This window comes from Apteryx rowi, unplaced genomic scaffold, assembly GCF_003343035.1.
Source record: "Apteryx rowi isolate R43461 unplaced genomic scaffold, aptRow1 scaffold_60, whole genome shotgun sequence".
Lineage (NCBI taxonomy): Eukaryota > Metazoa > Chordata > Aves > Apterygiformes > Apterygidae > Apteryx > Apteryx rowi.
The window spans coordinates 1,175,348-1,191,166 of NW_020450872.1; the positions used below are offsets into that span (position 1 = coordinate 1,175,348).

Genomic DNA, 15,819 nt, shown 5'->3' on the forward strand with positions numbered 1-15,819 from the left:
GTAGGACTGGCCTGAGTGACTGAGGGGCATGGCCACACCTGAGAGCTGTGGTGGCTCTGCCCCATGGCCATGGCCGTGTGTGGAGGGGCCGGCCGCGCCGCCTCTCCAAGGGTGTCAGGCAGGGCAGAGCAGAATGGGATTAATGGCCTGTCTGACTGCAAGCAGACAGGACTGCCCCTGCTGGGGGGGCCGGGGGAAAGGAGGTGACCCACATCCGTCTAGACTAGCAGTCAGTCAGTTTGATGACTTGTCCAGAGACCTGTCTTGTCTATACGAGAACGGAGCAGCGTGCAAAAAATAAGGGTTCCGCTCTGCAAAATTAGTAGGCTAGAGAGGTTGTAGGAAGGTCTGTGGGACTGCAAAGGCCAAACAGCTCTGACTGTGGTTCTTTATCACTGTTGCAGGCACACATATATTCTGCTTTTATTTGTACATCCAACCTAGAGAAGCCCACCTGAGTGGTTAGGGGACTGCAGAAACATTTGGTATTGCTGCTGGGAGCTGGGAGACCGCAGGACAGCCCAGGCCAGCTCTGTGGGGCCACTGCTGGCTGCATCACTGAGGAAGACAAGTGCAGAGCTACGTCACCAAACCAAAAAGTAGTACAGGACTGCAATAAAGCTCTGGCATAGGAGAAGGCGGCATTTATTCCAGTGAGGTAAAGTTATGCGGTGCAGGCAGCCCAGATGGCTCTTGTGCAGTGAGGAGGATGGTTCTGAAACTAGCCATGCTCAAGGTCAAAATGGCAGTGCAGCGTTCAATTTTGAAGCCTCAGTTCTTTTGCTTGCCCTCCTGGGAAGGGGCAGTGGCTGTGCATTCCTCAGCAAAGGGTTAACGTTGTCTCTCCTTTCCATGGAGCTGCTCTCCCAGTAATTCAATCATGTCAGCCTGTTTGCAGGCAATAATTCATTGTTAGAGGAACACTACAGCAAAGTGACAAGTTAATAATGGCAGTAATAATGGCAGGCAAAGTCTAATGCTATTTCCCTTTCTGCTGCTCCTGTTGCACTAGCAGCCTCCCATGTTGGCTAATACAATTTGCAACCTCACTAATCCAGTTTCAGTAGGAATTCTGTTCTATTAAAAGAGAATAACAAGAGTAGGGAGCTGCACTGCCATGTTCCTGGCATCTCCAGGGAGGCTGCACTGGTGCTGGAAGCCTTTGTCTTTACTTTGCTGTGATTTTTGATGTGATGCTCAAGCCTAATGAGGAACTCTTCCTGTGAATGGTTCATCTCCTTCCCCTCTGTGAACGCCTTCTCTCTGGCCTCTTTCTCTGAAAAGCCACCCCTTTAGCTCCCACTTCTTTCCCTTTTGTACATCCATTTCCTCTTGGCTAACCTAGTAAACTTCAGCCCACCATTGCTCATCATGCTGAGTCAGAAGGCTGACGTGTATTTACTTGACTCCTGTTACTACAGTTCCCCACAGCCTTTAATGCACATGTCCTTGCAATACTTTGGGGGGGGAAGAGGGGGAAGAGGCTCATCACTCCAGTTTTAAGGAAGGGAAAAGAGGTGATGGAGATGCAGAGGGTTAGTGGCATGTCTTGGCCTGTGGCAGAATGAAGGACAGAGTACAGGTCTCTGATCCAAGACTAACATCCACCGCTACGCTCCCTCCTCATGGGAGTACACTGGGTACTTTTGGGGCACTAGTGAGGGAAACGGTGAGGCACCCTCTGATGGCAGAGCCAGCTGTGACCACGGGCCAGGGGGTGTGTTGGCCCACAGGAGCTGGCGTATCTCCGATTGTGCCCTGATTGCTGCAGAGCTGGCTCAGCCGCCGCTCCTGTTCCCCTGAGGAAAGGTTGCAGTTGATTATCAGCCTCTTTCCTGTCTTAGCCCTTCTCTGTGAGTTTGTGCTGCAAGATGGACAAGTGCCCTTCACAGGTGCTACACGGAGGATGCCTAAGAGAGACCCAGTTCCTAGATGGATCCTGTGCCTGGGATTCATCTTGCAGCCATGCTCCTGGAAAAGACTTTTTCTCATTGAGCTGTTGACCACAAGTCCCTATGTCTGGGTTTGGTTCTGGTTTGCCCTGTTTCTCCTCTCCTCCCCTCCTCCGAACAGTGAAATCCTGACAGAGGCTTTTAAAGGTAGGACAGTCCCTGGGAAAACTTTGTAATATTCATCAGGCCTCTCCAGGAGAGAGTGTTTTCTGGAGGAGCCCTCCCCAGAGGGTGACTGTTCCCAAAGCAGGACAAGACAGCCCTCGCTGCCCCCCCATACCATGAAGCAGCTCCTGGGGGACCCTGTGGGCAGGCCACGGCTGTCCTCATGCCCACCCTCTCTGCGCCGTGGGAGCTGCCCCGGGGCATGCAGAGCGCAAGCCCACGGCCCTCTCCTTTCATGCTGCAGGGGAGCACGCTGGGGCCTTGGCTGGGGTTACCTGCAGGAGGGTGTCTTCAGCTGCACTCAAATACTGGCATTCCCAGGATTTGGGGATAGTGGCTCCCATGTGGGAAGCAAGCTCTCATGTGTTTTCTTGGAGCCCCCAAGGGAAGATGATGTCAAGAGTCTGAGACAGAGCTTCTTTTTATCAGGGCGTTTTTAGGTATGGATTGCAAAGCACTTTAGTAAAGTTAAGTGTTGTAACCCCAGCTAGATGATTAGGAAACGGAGGCAAGGCATCCAAATGGCTTAACCAGGGCAGTGAGTCAGTAAAAATGCTGTGTCAGTAAAAAATCATATCACTGCCTCTGCGTCTCTTCTGCTCTGACAACTGGTTTCCCTTCTCCCCACAAATATTTACTTGAGGAGCCTGATTGCCTCTTTGATGGTGTATAGAGTACTGCAGCCACATATATCAGCAGGTGGAGTGCCCAGCCGTATGTTGTGCCATGGTTGTAAGGTGGGTTGGACCTGGCCCCACAGCCCTGGAGAGGAAGTGTCAAGGACCAGAGGCTGCTGCAGGTATCCTGAGACAGTGTTTGTCCCTGCAAATGAGTCGGGACAGTTTCCTGAGCCTGAGGATTGATGCGAAGGGACTGTGATGCTGGAGGGCTGTCAGTTTAAGTGAGGTGTCTAGCAGGTGTACGGGCTGGCTGTGGACACCTAGCATCTTTGCCAACCTCTCCACAAAAAGAGGGTTGTAAGGTCCCCAGTGTGCTGGCCCGGTCCCAGCATGAGTCATTGCCTGTTTAACCTCCTGGGGCTCCTTCAGCAGATTCGGTGGGATGTCTGTATTGGTGCAGGAGAACTTTTCTCCGTGCCATCAGAGAACTTGTGTTTTCTGTCCCAGCCCCTGCCCAAACACAACTGCAGAATTCAATGTGTGCATGTGCCCTTCACACACATTACATGGCTGGGGCTAGAAAACTAGGCAGGTTTAAAAAAAATATGCAGGCTGTAACCATTACTTGTTGCCAGTGTAAACTGAGAGCCTTAACAGTGTACCTGGAGCCAATTACAGTACATCAAGGTATGATATCCTCTCTACTGGCACCCTCCAGGGAGCCAGGAGACATTGTGGCAACAACATTATGGTTTGCAGATGATATGCCCAATAACCTCACCTAGACACGCACACCTGTTTCCCTCACGAAGCAGATGTTCAGGAGCCTGTTGAGAGAGCATCAGTCTCTTGACAGTGTAGCAGAAAATGCCGTGTAACCGTGTCTGTTCACATCGCTGCACCCACCACCTCTGCTGCTTTACAGTGCACTGCGGCAGCCCTGCTCAGGCACCCCACAACCCCAGCTCCTGGGGCACGCTACAAGCCCTTGCTTGGCTCTCTGCCCGGGCAAATCTCCAAGCCAGGAAGGGGAGTTTCCTCTCATGTCAACAGGGTGAGATTTGGCTGGCTTAGTGCCTGGGGTGTCAGTCGTCTTGCAGTCCTACTCATGCACCAGCAACTACAATAATTTCCATGTTGCACAGGCATTTTAAAACATGTCTTGCAAGCTGCACAGGGCATAGTGAGACCCAGCTTTATACTGAAGCAGTTGTACTAGCAGGAATGAAAAGAGATGGACTGCCTAGTGCTGTGTTGTACCATTTTCAGCACCCTGGCCCACTAACTTCAGAATTTGTTGTTTGTTTGTTTGTTTTTTTAATCGCATTGTTTCTGAGTGCCAAATGAGCCTTTCAGATTGTTTTGCATATCTGTGAATGGTGGCTGATAGTCCCACCTCCTGCGCTCCTGTGGGACAGCAGAAGTGCAAAGGATCCCCACAAAGCTTCCTGTCTCTTAACCAGACTGTGGGTAGAGGATCTCTTTCCTGCATTAGAAAGCACATCAGCCTTTCAGCCTGCATCTGAAGCTGTTTCCAGGTAACCAGTGTGCCTATAGTGTTTCCAAGTCAGCAGTTTTTAACTTGTGGTCTACAAAACCCCTGGATTATTCCTAAAGGATCTGCAAAAGGTGACTAAGAAAAGCCAGGCTGGCGTTGGTAGGTGCCCAGTTACTGTACAGGAGTGAGCACCTGCATGGGAAAGCATTTGGTGTTCACAGATTGGAAAGGGCTGAGAATGTCCTGTCCAAATTCATGGGAGGGAAGCAAATCCCACACTTGCACCTTCTGTGGCATGTCTCAGTTAGGGAAGTAAGTCATATTAGATGAGAAGTCCATTGGCAGGAGTGTCATTATGTATAACCGATACTGCTAATCTAGACAAAACTTGGCGCACTTGTTACAAATCCATGCAAGTTCATGCAGCCTAACAAAGGGAAGACCTGTAGTTCCCTATCAAGGCCTGCAGCTCTGCCTGGTAGCAGTAGTAGAAGTGATCATCTCTTCAGGATCTGGGGGGCTCTGCAGATACTGGGATGCTGTGGTAGTACAAAATCCTGAATGCTGTCTGCAGTAGCTACCAAGAAAGATTTTGGAGGGTGCCTGTATGGAATTTAAGATCTCATTTTTGCCAGAGTAAGGAAGATTTCTCCCCCATCACCCTTACCCACCCCCGAAAAAAGGCATCTTCCTAAGTGTTGAATGGAAGCAGGAGAACTGCACATAGGTTGTCTGAGTGCCCTGTAACATGAGGGGTGTCGTGGTGTTCATACACACTGATAGTCGCTGTGCTTACGGTCTGGGAACATACCCTCAGTGCTTCAGTGAAGTAAATCCATCACATACGAGATGCAGGTCTGTTGCCCAGAACACAGTGCTTAAAAATATCCCCGTCCTCCTCATTTCCATCTTCTGGAGATACAGTAGTGTGGGAAGAACGTGGGGAGGGGCTCTTGAATCTCTCGGCAGCTCCAGTCTCTGCATGCCCTGAGTGTGTGTGTGTGCGTATTGATACGGAGCAACCCTGCCACACACGCAGCGTGTGCATATACTGCATTTTAATAGATATAGGCTACTGACTTAACATACACAGTTGCTATAGTAACAGAGGTTTCCTTAGTAACAGTTGCAGAAAATAATCCAGTACCAATTAAAAATAAACTGTTTGGAAAGGGGACTGGGGGAGAAAGGGAACTGCTGGGAATCACCTTTCCCTTTATTGGTTCATCTCCCAGGGACTCAGAAGATTGATTAATGCTTGAAATAACCTTTCTTAACCAACAGTGACCCACAAAGGTGGGATGAGTGTGAGTGTGGTGGCTGAGGCTGCTGTCCTCAAATGAAACAAAGGGGAAGGAGTGTGTCGTGGGGGTGGGGGCACAGCAGAAATACAAGAATGTGTTGCTAAATCTCTCCATTAAGTTGAAGTCCCCAGAGAGGAAGAACAACGGGCTATTTCTCCTCCTTCCCTCCCTCCCTCTGTCTGCATGCCATACCCATAACACCACCATCTAGTCTGTATTAGCATACTGATTAAAGCCACAGGCAATCCAGGCTCCAGGGGAACTTTTAATGTGTTACCAGGATGCCTATCTCGGATGCTGTATTAGAGCAGAAAGTGTCACTGTCAGGGGAGTTTCTCCTCTCCATTTGATGTTGTTTGTATGCACCCGTTCTCTCCCTCAGCCCCTCCACTCATCACTTGCGCCGACAGGCATTTGAGACCCTAGAGTCCAGAGAAAGCTGGAAGTAAAACATAATGAAAAGCGAGGAGCCCTTGCCTCGATGAGAGAGAAGAGACAACAATGCTTCCTTGCAAGCACAGGATGTGCGGGCTGGATTCTTGGGATGCAGATCTGCCCAGCTCCCTGGCAGGCTGCAACCTTGGGTGCCTTCAGCCCCACGCTTCTGTCGTGCTACTCCTGCCAGGAGCACTTAGTAGGTTTCATTAAAAGATTTATAAATTGTCAACAAAATCCCTTCACCTGGCAGTAAAACATACCCTCTATTAGGTAGGATGCATTGAATTGGAGCGGGACTGTGGCACATGTGTTCTTTCTCTCGACCATTGAAAATCCACCATCTGTCAGGACTGCCCTTGGTCAGTGACTCCTGAATAGTGGTGCTTTCCATTGCAGGTGTGCCAGGAGCTGCCTAGTCCTGACTTGCAGGGGGTGAGGAGAGAGATGCTGCCTGTCAGACACCGTCACATATTGCTCCTGTTTCCTGGAAACCTGAAGTGCTTGTGGTCTTACCTGTTTTTGTGCATATACTCAGATCCAGTAATGTCCTTAATGCTCAAACCTTGGCCTCATCCCTTCTAGCTGTCAGATTGGGGTTTCCTGCATTCTCATGTTCAAGATGAGGTGCTGGTCCCTGTTGTGGTAAGAGGCTTGAAGGAAGGAAGATGTTGCTCAGACAAATAGATGTGTCTAGTCAGAACCAACTCTGCTCTTCAGATCTTTAGTTCACAAGACTCCAGGACATACCAAGTATAAATGTCACACGAGGGCGCTTCGTATCCTACATTTGCAAATGTGAATGCCTTGGATCAAGGCTCACTGCAATAGACACAGCCTGAACACAGGCTGGGAAAGGCTTTATTTCCAGTTCCTACAGGGAAAGAGAAATTTGAATCTAGTTTACTCTGTCTCCCTGCGTGGACAAGAGCTAATGACACCATGCCATCCTCTACACTGTGTGACCACTTAACTATCAGTGTGAGATTGACAGTGACACTGGGAAGCCGAGAGAGATGATGTGCCTGTGACTTGTCCAAGGTCATGTAGTCAGTCTGTGGCAGACCCAGAGATAGAGCTCCTGATGTCTGGAACTGGGTGCAAAATGCAGAGCAGAGCATGTTCCCTGCTGTTCCTTTCCAGAGTGATTATTTTCTTTAGTTGTGCTCCTATTTGGTCTCCTAACTGTTGCATGTTCAGAGGTTACAAGTCGCTGAGATGGTTTGGGGTATGACAGTGGTAGAGTCTTATTTAAGTCACTTTTTCTGGAAATGGGTTTCTGTGGAGTTGGTCAAAAGCTCATTGGTCTAAGCTGCACATGGTGTGGTTTCTCCATGAAAAAAACACACTTGTACCTAGAGGGTTGTTGCATCTGAAAAGACTGGAAAACTGAGTTTGGGTGTAACCTTCTTGCTAGATTTGATGTGGTCGCTTAAACCATGGTGAGATAAGAAAGACCCTATTAAAGAAGAAAAGGTAGGTCTCTTGCTGAGGGAACTGATGGGAAGATCCAGGAGTAGAAAAAAGAGGAGAGAAGATTTGGTAGAACATCTGAACACCCGTGTCCCAAAGGCCTGGTGTAAGTGGGATCCAGGCTAGGCACCCATGACTGCAGGTGGGGGAGGACCCCCTGTGTTCCTCCCTAAAACAGGTGAGTTTATTTCTGTGTGTTAATGACCCACCTCTTCTCATCCTTCTCTGTCCCCTCCACCAGTGACCAAGCTGCAAGTGAGCAAGTCAAAGCGGAGCATCACTCTGGTGGAGAACAGGCCCATCCCCCTCAACTGCTCAGTGAAATCTCAGACCAGCCCTGATTCGCACTTCGCTGTGCTGTGGTACGTCCACAAGCCCTCCGATGCTGATGGCAAGCTCATCCTGAAGACCACCCACAGCTCAGCCTTTGAGTATGGCACCTACGCAGAAGAAGAGGGGCTGCGGGGCCGGCTGCAGTTTGAGCGGTCAGCGTCCGGGGGGCTCTTCAGCCTGACGGTCCAGCGGGCAGAGGTCCGCGACAGTGGCAGCTACTACTGCCATGTGGAGGAGTGGCTGCTTAGCCCCAACCATGCCTGGTACAAGCTGGCAGAGGAGGTGTCAGGGCGAACGGAGGTCACTGTCAAGCAGCCAGGTAGTATGCCTCTCGCTGGTGGGATGCTCCAGGGGCAAACCCCAGGTCCTCTTGGCACCTGCTGTCTCATACGTGCCTTGTGGAGCTCACTGAGTTTTTCTGGGGCAACGGGGATCCTCTGTTTTTCCTTCCACTACAGCCTCATCTCCAAACAGAGACACCCGTGTCGCGTCCTCATGCTAGCACCCCTGCGCTCTCTCGCTGTTTGCTTCTGGGCCATTTTCCCCCTTCAGTGTGACCTTTCTCCCTTCTCCATTTAGGCTGAGTTGATGTGTGTTTGAGTATCCCCCCCAATAATGGTTGTTGGTTCACCACTATCTGGAGGGCTAGTGTATTTAGACACTTTTTTTTTTTTTTTTTAATCCTCAAGAGCATCATGTAGCAAGAGTGTTGACTAGCAACCTAATGAAAGAGAACTGGTGTGTGCTTGCCTGGAAAAGCATTTTTATTTTTTGCACGCAGTTTAGTTTTACTCTGTGTCTGTATCCTGGCAGGCATGGGGAACAGTGTCTCTTTTCCCTTTGTGCTGTGCATATGAGATGTGAGTAATGAGTTTAATGAAGTGGGGAGCTGGCTGCCAGGAAAGAAGAAATGTGTTCTGGTGGTGGTTTCCATGGCAAAGGACATCATCAGTAAAGATGGGTTGATGAAAGAACTAAAGATGTCCCTAATAAGCTGAGGATAGAGCCTTATTTCATGTAAAGAGATAGGGAGGCAGGCACTATCTTTGAGAGCTGCCTGGACCCAGTGTGAGGTTCTTTGGTAGAGCATCACTGCTTCACAAGGAAGCCTGTCTTGTTCCAGCTTGCTCTTGGTTCCCCATTTCTGGAGAATAAAATCCATCAGGTAGAAGGGATGTACCTGGATAGCAAGGCTGGAGTAAGATGCTTAATTCAGCTTCTCTGGATTTGGCTGGCTAGCCATAAGCTGTATGGACCTCATGTCCTGCAAGGATATTGAATGTGGTCCCCAGCCAGTACCTTGGGTGTAGCTGTGCCTGGTCACACAGCAAGCACAACAGGCTTAAGCATATTGCTCCTTTCCAGTCCTAGCTCTTCATTTCCATATGCAAATTCCCAGGATGGGCCTGGGATAGCCAGGGAAGGGGAAGCTGTGATTTACCCCTCCTTTGCATCACCCACCTCCCTCTGATAAGAACTATGCCCATTTCTTACTGTAGTGGCCATACCAGGGAAGTCCAAACTGTACCCTGTAAAAGAAATCATGAAGGAGTTAGGAGTGTATGACACGTCATTTCACATAAAAGAGCTGATTGCAATCACCCCCAGTGTATCAGTGAAATTATGGAGCAAAAACCAGGGACATTCTCAGCACAGTGATGCACTGCATGTGACTTTGCCCTTGACCCTTGTACCACTTCCCTTTTGCAGTGGTGATTCCCTATAATCAGTTGTCCATTCTCTGTGTTGTTTTCTTCTCCCTTTTCCCAGTGCAGGAGGGCTTGCTGATTTGGGTAGGATTGGGCTAGTGCCCAGCCCCAAAAGGAGAATGAGAAAAGACTGAGGTGTGGCCTTCCTTCTCAAGGTGTCCATGTACTTAGGACCCCCCAGATCCTACTAGGAGACTGTGGCGTTCCCAGTTTCCTGTGCAGAATTGTTTGTTACTAGTCTGAGATTTTCAGAAGAGCCTAAAAACCATAAGTCCATTTTGGGCTTGTGGGGAGACAAAGGACACTTGCAGCCCTCAGTCACATTGTATTTTTAATTGCCTTTTTCCTTAGATAACCGCCTGCAGGTGAATCAGACCCACAAGAATGTCACCATCCTGGAGAACCAGTGGGTGACCCTGGAGTGCCTGGTCAGCAGCCGGACCAGCCCCTCATCCCAGCTCTCCGTGGAGTGGTACATCTGGCGGCCGGGACACCCAGAGAAGGAGGCTGTGGCCCGGCTGAGCCGGCAGAGCATCCTGCGCTACGGGGAGGTGGCAGCGTTGGGTAATCTGAGGAACCGGCTGCACCTGGAGAGTCCGTCCCCAGGTCTCTACCTCCTCACCATCCAGAATGCTACTGTGTGGGACAGTGGGGCCTATGACTGCCGTGTGGAGGAGTGGCTGCTGGACCCCAGCGACCGCTGGTACAAGCGGGCAGAGGACCTCTCCGGCATCATCACCCTCATCGTGAAGCAGCCAGGTAATGAGGAGCCATGGGTCTCATGCCACTGGCTTTTAAGAAACTCTCTGCATTCTTTGATCAGCCTTACGATTCACCATCCTTCCTGTGGTCAACGGCTGGTCAAAACAGAGGGCAGGAGTATGGCAGCTGCAGGCCATGCTCACACTTAGCTGGGTGTCTTCATTGCCCCTTTCCTCTAGTCGGACATGGGATTTTAGCACCATTGGGTCTGTGAATTTTCTTTTTTGTACAGCACTGTTGTCACTCTTGATTCAATAGAATAGGCTTCAGTTTCTCTTCACTTTTTGATTGAGAACAAGACAGAAAAAGCTATCTTGGGGCTAAAGGCCTGTGCTTCCCAGGTGTGTACCCAAGGGGCAGGGTCCTTGCGTGGAAAGAAGTTACCAGAGGGGGTTGAGACCTTGTGGTTGTCCAGGCAGTTTCACAAGATGCTGCTCCCCATTCCATGAGTGAAGAGCAGACACAGGGTGTGTAGATTCAGGGCTTCGTTGTTGGTTGGGACAAGGGCTCAGGCTTCTTGATGGAGTGAAAATTACTTGCGAAGAATCTGTCTCAGTACAGACAAATGGGTACTTAGGGGCTTCTTGAACCTCCCGGCAAAGTTTGTGGCCACCATCTCATCCATTATAGCAATTCATGCAACTCCTGCTACATAACAACACCTGAAATATGCTCATGTTTTGACGTTGCCTGTGCACAGCAAGATGAGGATCAGGGATTGCTACAGCCTCAGTTTCTTCTCATTCTTTACAAGATCCAGTAGGGGAAAAAGTGCCAAAGAAATTAAAACCAGGAAGAAAATTCCAGTTTCGTCTGTTTTAACAGCACAGATGCCAAGCTCCAAGGGCAATTTACCTTGGGAAATACAGATTCTCCAGTTTTTGAGGCAAGTGACTCAAGATTAAATGCCCATCTCGAAGAAAGGCTGTAGTTCAAACAAAAGTTATGACTTACACTCACTGGGTACCTTCCAGCATTTAAGAAAAAAACACTACAAGTATTTTTGGTGCCTAATGCCTGCCTATGTCAGTAAGGTGTCAACCTTGTAACTCTGCAGCGGAGCTGGCAAAATTTCAAGATTTTGGAAAGGTTTTAGTGATAATTCTTGTAGGGAAGATTTGTGCTGTGAAGGAGAAGCTCTTTCAGGGGACAGCACAACTCGTACCCACAAGATCTTTCCTTGGGAAACTTTTCTTGCTGAAGTGGCTTGAGCAGAAGCACCCCAGGATCTCCAGACAGTAACTGAATAGCTTGCATGCCTGCACAGTTATAAGTGTAATTTTTCAGGCTGAAAATCGCCAGCCCTGATGGACAGGGGATGAATGTGAGGGGAAATTCCTTTGGTTCATTTTGAGTTGTGGAAGGATGTGGAGCGGGAAGAAGAAGGGGAGTTGAGAGTGCACTAATTCAAGATTTAAAAAAAAAAAGTGTGGTGGTGGTGGTGTTTGTTTTTCTTTCATGGCAGCCAATAACTGAAAAATTACTAAACTTAAAAATAGCATTGTTTGTGACTCATATCTCATTAGTGAGGATCTCTGTACTCATCTTTCACTACAATAATCATAACCAAAGGAAAAAAAACACTCAACACCTTCAGACTGCAGTTCTCCTCTTTTTGTTTAACTCTCAGAGGTGGGGAAGGCTTTTTGTTTGTTTTGACAAGCCATTTCCTTCCTTTCCTTCTTTTTACCTCAGAAGTCCCAGAAATTTCAAGACTTACCTCATTCCTGTTTCTGTTCAGGAGTCTCTTGAGGAGAATGAGAACTGGAAACACTGATGTTGCCTACAGCCTTAAGAGCTCTGGCCTTAATGAAAGTTTTCTGTATGGGATCGTTTAAAAAGTATAGGAAAACTGCTGTAGTGAAAAACACAGCATCCTCCTCCTTGCAGTTTCTACCATGGCTCTTTGGAAAGGGACCCCAAAACCCGCTCCTCACAACACTCTGGACTGGCTTCCCCAGCTGTACAGCTAAGGAGATTTTCTGTGTCCACCAGCCTCAGAGGAGGCTTCAGGATCAACAGAGCCCCAGGGGAAAAGCCCTTTCTTCTGTAGCTGCTCCCCATGCCCCAGGGAAGGGGAATCTGGAGAAGAGCCTGCCTCTTCCCTCCCTTCCTCCCTCTCTCCCTTCCTCCCTCTCTCCCTCCCTCCCTCTTTCTTTGGGAGCCTGTGGGAGCCGCCCCTCTTCATCCCTGCTCAGAAGACCTCCCTCAACTCCCAGTCTAGCCTGGCCTTTCCTATGTCCTTCACGTGTTCCCTACAGCCTTCAAAAGGCTGCCTGGTCTAGAGAGGAGTGTGACGTGGCCCCAGGAGCCGATGGTCACAGTGTTCCCGGTGCCTGCTGTGTGCAGGACGGACGTGGTCTGAGGCTGGAAGAGCTGAAAGCGCTCAGCGATGTGTGGGAATGAGAGCAGAGGGGACGTTGCTCCCATTGCTGGAGGAGAAAGTGCCTCTTTCTTTGGTGAGCTATTGGCTTGCCCTTCATGCTTAATTCCTGCATTAGAAAGAGCTTTCTAATCTTTAAATGAAAACTTAGATCTGCGCTGATTGTGATCTCCAGAGTACATGTTCCCTGGCAATATGACTAAATCAAATGTTAATTGCTCTTGAAATCAGCCTTTAATCAACTCATCTTAGTTTCCAGCCACTGTATCTCAGTTAGGTAAAAACATCTCTTTAGCCTTGCAGCAAGCAATAGAGAAAAAAAGAGAGACATTTAGTGTCCTTGCTGCCTGTGTGCTGAGGGCATCTCTGTGGAGGAACCTGTTACTTAATGAACTTCACAAATTGTTGGAAAAAAGTTCTGCCCTCTTCTGACTTAGATGTACTGATTTTGAAGACCACTCTTGTACAGGTTAGGAATAAAAAATAAACAGGAAATGAAATGTTGTTTGCTCTGATAGCTAGGGAGTTGTATGTTGCTCCTCTGTGCACAGACTGAACTTTCTTATTTCCTGATATTTTAATGCATCTAGATGAATTACAGCTTTCTCTTTTCACATACAAGTCCATTAGTGCATGCATGCTTCTTGCTGGGAGGCTGTGGCGAAAGTCTGTGTGGGCAGGGTGATAATGTGCAGCAGTGCTAGCAGCTGGCTCCCGTTTTGACTCTGAGCCAGATGGAGCATGGTAAGGTGGGGATGCTGGCTCTTGTTGACCACAGAGGTACTTGTGGGACTTGGCAGGCTGCGTCAAGCCTTTGCATATTGCTTGGATTGCACCCAGCGTTGGAGATGTGACAGTATGTTTGTGCTGAGGAAGGGCAACTTTGAACATAGTATTCAGCTCTGTGTTCACCTCTCCCCTTTTATTGTCTCAGACCCCACCTTGCAGGTGGACACAGCCACCTCCAACCTGACGGTGCAGGAGAAGGAGTCCTTCCCACTTGACTGCAGCATCCTGTCCCGCTCCAGTCAGGAGTCCCACTTCGCAGTGGCGTGGTACAACCTGCGGGCCAAAGAGGGAGGTGGTCACTCAGAGGAGGAGGAGAGGGAGACTGTGCTGAGCGTGGGCCTGGACGCCGTGTTCAGCCAGGAGGCCAGCCACTGGGAGGGCCGGCTGCGTTTCCAGAGACTCTCAGCGGTGCTCTTCCGGCTGACGGTGCTGCAGGCTGGCGTCGCCGACACTGGCAACTACTCGTGCCGCGTGGAAGAGTGGCTGGCGGACCCCAACGGCGTGTGGTATCGACTGGCTGAGGAGGAGTCTGGTGCAGTCGCTGTTCATGTGCAGGATGCAGGTGAGAAGAGGTGACATCCTCCTGAGGGGCTGGCCCGTTTGTCTTCCGTTCATGTGGGCATTCATGATCTCTCCCTGCCCTTTCCCTCTGCAGCCATAGAGCCCACCGCTTCAGCATGTGTTCAGAGGCAGCCCTGCTGGGTGACAGCCCAGTCATTCCCTTTCCAGGTTGGGTTTCAGGTGTTCACCACGCTAAATTATGGCAATCAGCACCAACTTTCTTGCCTTTTTGGCAGCCAAGGTAGAAAGGCCGAGGAGTGAATGGGATGCAGAGCCTGGATCTGGTCTGCACTGGGGCAGATCTGTGGCTCAGGTGTTTTTTCAGTCAGCTTGCTAGCTCTTAGCCCAGCTCTTGTTCAGGCTTAGAGCATCTGCACTGCACTTAACTTTGTGCTTGGGCTGTCTGCCCTAGAGCCTGATTTGCCCAGAATCAGCGGAGGCAGGCATTGCACCGTGCTTGGGTTTAACCTTTCGCTTTGGGAAACGTTCTGGAATTTGGCTTAGCTCTGCACATGAGCACAGGCCTACATGTTAGCAAGCTGGACAGAGGGTCAGGGTGAGGCCGGGCTGCTGGTGCCCGTACAGCCAGTTCTGCCTTTTCCTTGTGCTGGTAGACTGCAGCATCATGGCACCTTGATGGATTGCCAGATGCTCTCCTGCTCCTTGGGCATTGCCAGGTTACTAGAGCCTGCCTCCAGGGCAGAGCAAAGGGTGAGCCCTGTATTTAAGGGAGCTCCTACCGCTGCAGCCTTGTGCATGGGCACTGTTAATCCAGTCCAGTCCATACAGAGTCACTCTGCTGTGAGTCTTGGTGCTGAAGAACGTCAGCTGCTAAACTAGCCCCGTGGTCCTAAGGAAGTGAGATCTTGTGTGATCCCTGTGCTATTACGCAAGAGTCTCCTCCCAATAACTCTTGAAGCCATCGGATGATTTTAGACACATCCAGCAAGAGCTAGAGGCCTCAATGATAACTAAGGTCATGAGAGCTTTGTGGGCACTCAAGGAAGATACCCTGAGATGTTGCCTGTGTGTGCCGCCACTGAGGAAAAGGCTGCTGTGTGAGGTTCCCCACTTGATTAGACACCAGAAAATATATACCGGAGAGGACTCTGTTGTAGCACTCATGAAACTTTAGGGGGGATAAAGCTGAAGCATTCCCTGCAATAGCTTTATTTTGCTGCTATGTCTTGAAATGTTGGTATTTTTCTCGGAGTCCCACTTTCTGTGTTGATACGAATTAATGAACATCTGATTTTTACATTTCTGAAAAAAGTTTCTGGGCTGTGGATTGCAGAGAAGCTGTAAAATGGGACTGTCCTTTGTCTCTGCTTTTCAGGCTCTACCCTTCAGTCAGTCATCTGCTCCAATGACGCCCTCTTCTACTTTGTGTTCTTCTACCCCTTTCCCATCTTTGGCATCTTGATCATCACCATCCTCCTGGTGCGGTTCAAGAGTCGAAACTCCAGCAAGAACTCGGAGGGCAAGAATGGGGTCCCCTTGCTGTGGATCAAAGAGCCTCACCTCAACTACTCTCCCACTTGCCTAGAGCCACCAGTCCTCAGCATCCACCCAGGAACTATAGACTAAAAGGCAGAGGCGCCCAGGTGGATGCACAGAGAGAGAGAGAAGCAGAGACAGACTGGGAACCCTAAGGAACAGGGTGTTTTTTGTTGTTCTTGTTTCATTTGTTTCAGTGTCTGTGCTCCAGTGCGGTGACTGGGCTCTGCAGAGCACCCAGTCGATGGGGACTGGAAAGTCTGAGGCTTCTTCAAGCATCTGTGGAAACGCAACCAGTCACAGGGATGGACGGAGGGTCTGTGCACTTGCTGTACATA

The 15,819-nt window shown here is 49.6% G+C and overlaps 1 protein-coding gene across 2 annotated transcripts in view; it reads left to right on the top strand.

Moving 5' to 3' along the window:
• The window catches only part of IGSF3 (immunoglobulin superfamily member 3), a 77,677-nt gene extending 62,095 nt beyond the window's left edge, over window positions 1-15,582 (top strand). For both annotated transcript variants that reach the window (XM_026083354.1, XM_026083355.1), the window contains 4 exons: window positions 7,689-8,099; window positions 9,841-10,248; window positions 13,569-13,985; window positions 15,321-15,582. In XM_026083354.1, the coding sequence (XP_025939139.1) occupies window positions 7,689-8,099; window positions 9,841-10,248; window positions 13,569-13,985; window positions 15,321-15,571 (1,487 nt within the window). In that variant the 3' untranslated portion in view covers window positions 15,572-15,582. The remainder of the gene's footprint in view (window positions 1-7,688; window positions 8,100-9,840; window positions 10,249-13,568; window positions 13,986-15,320) is intronic.
• The last annotated feature ends 237 nt before the right edge of the window (window positions 15,583-15,819 follow it).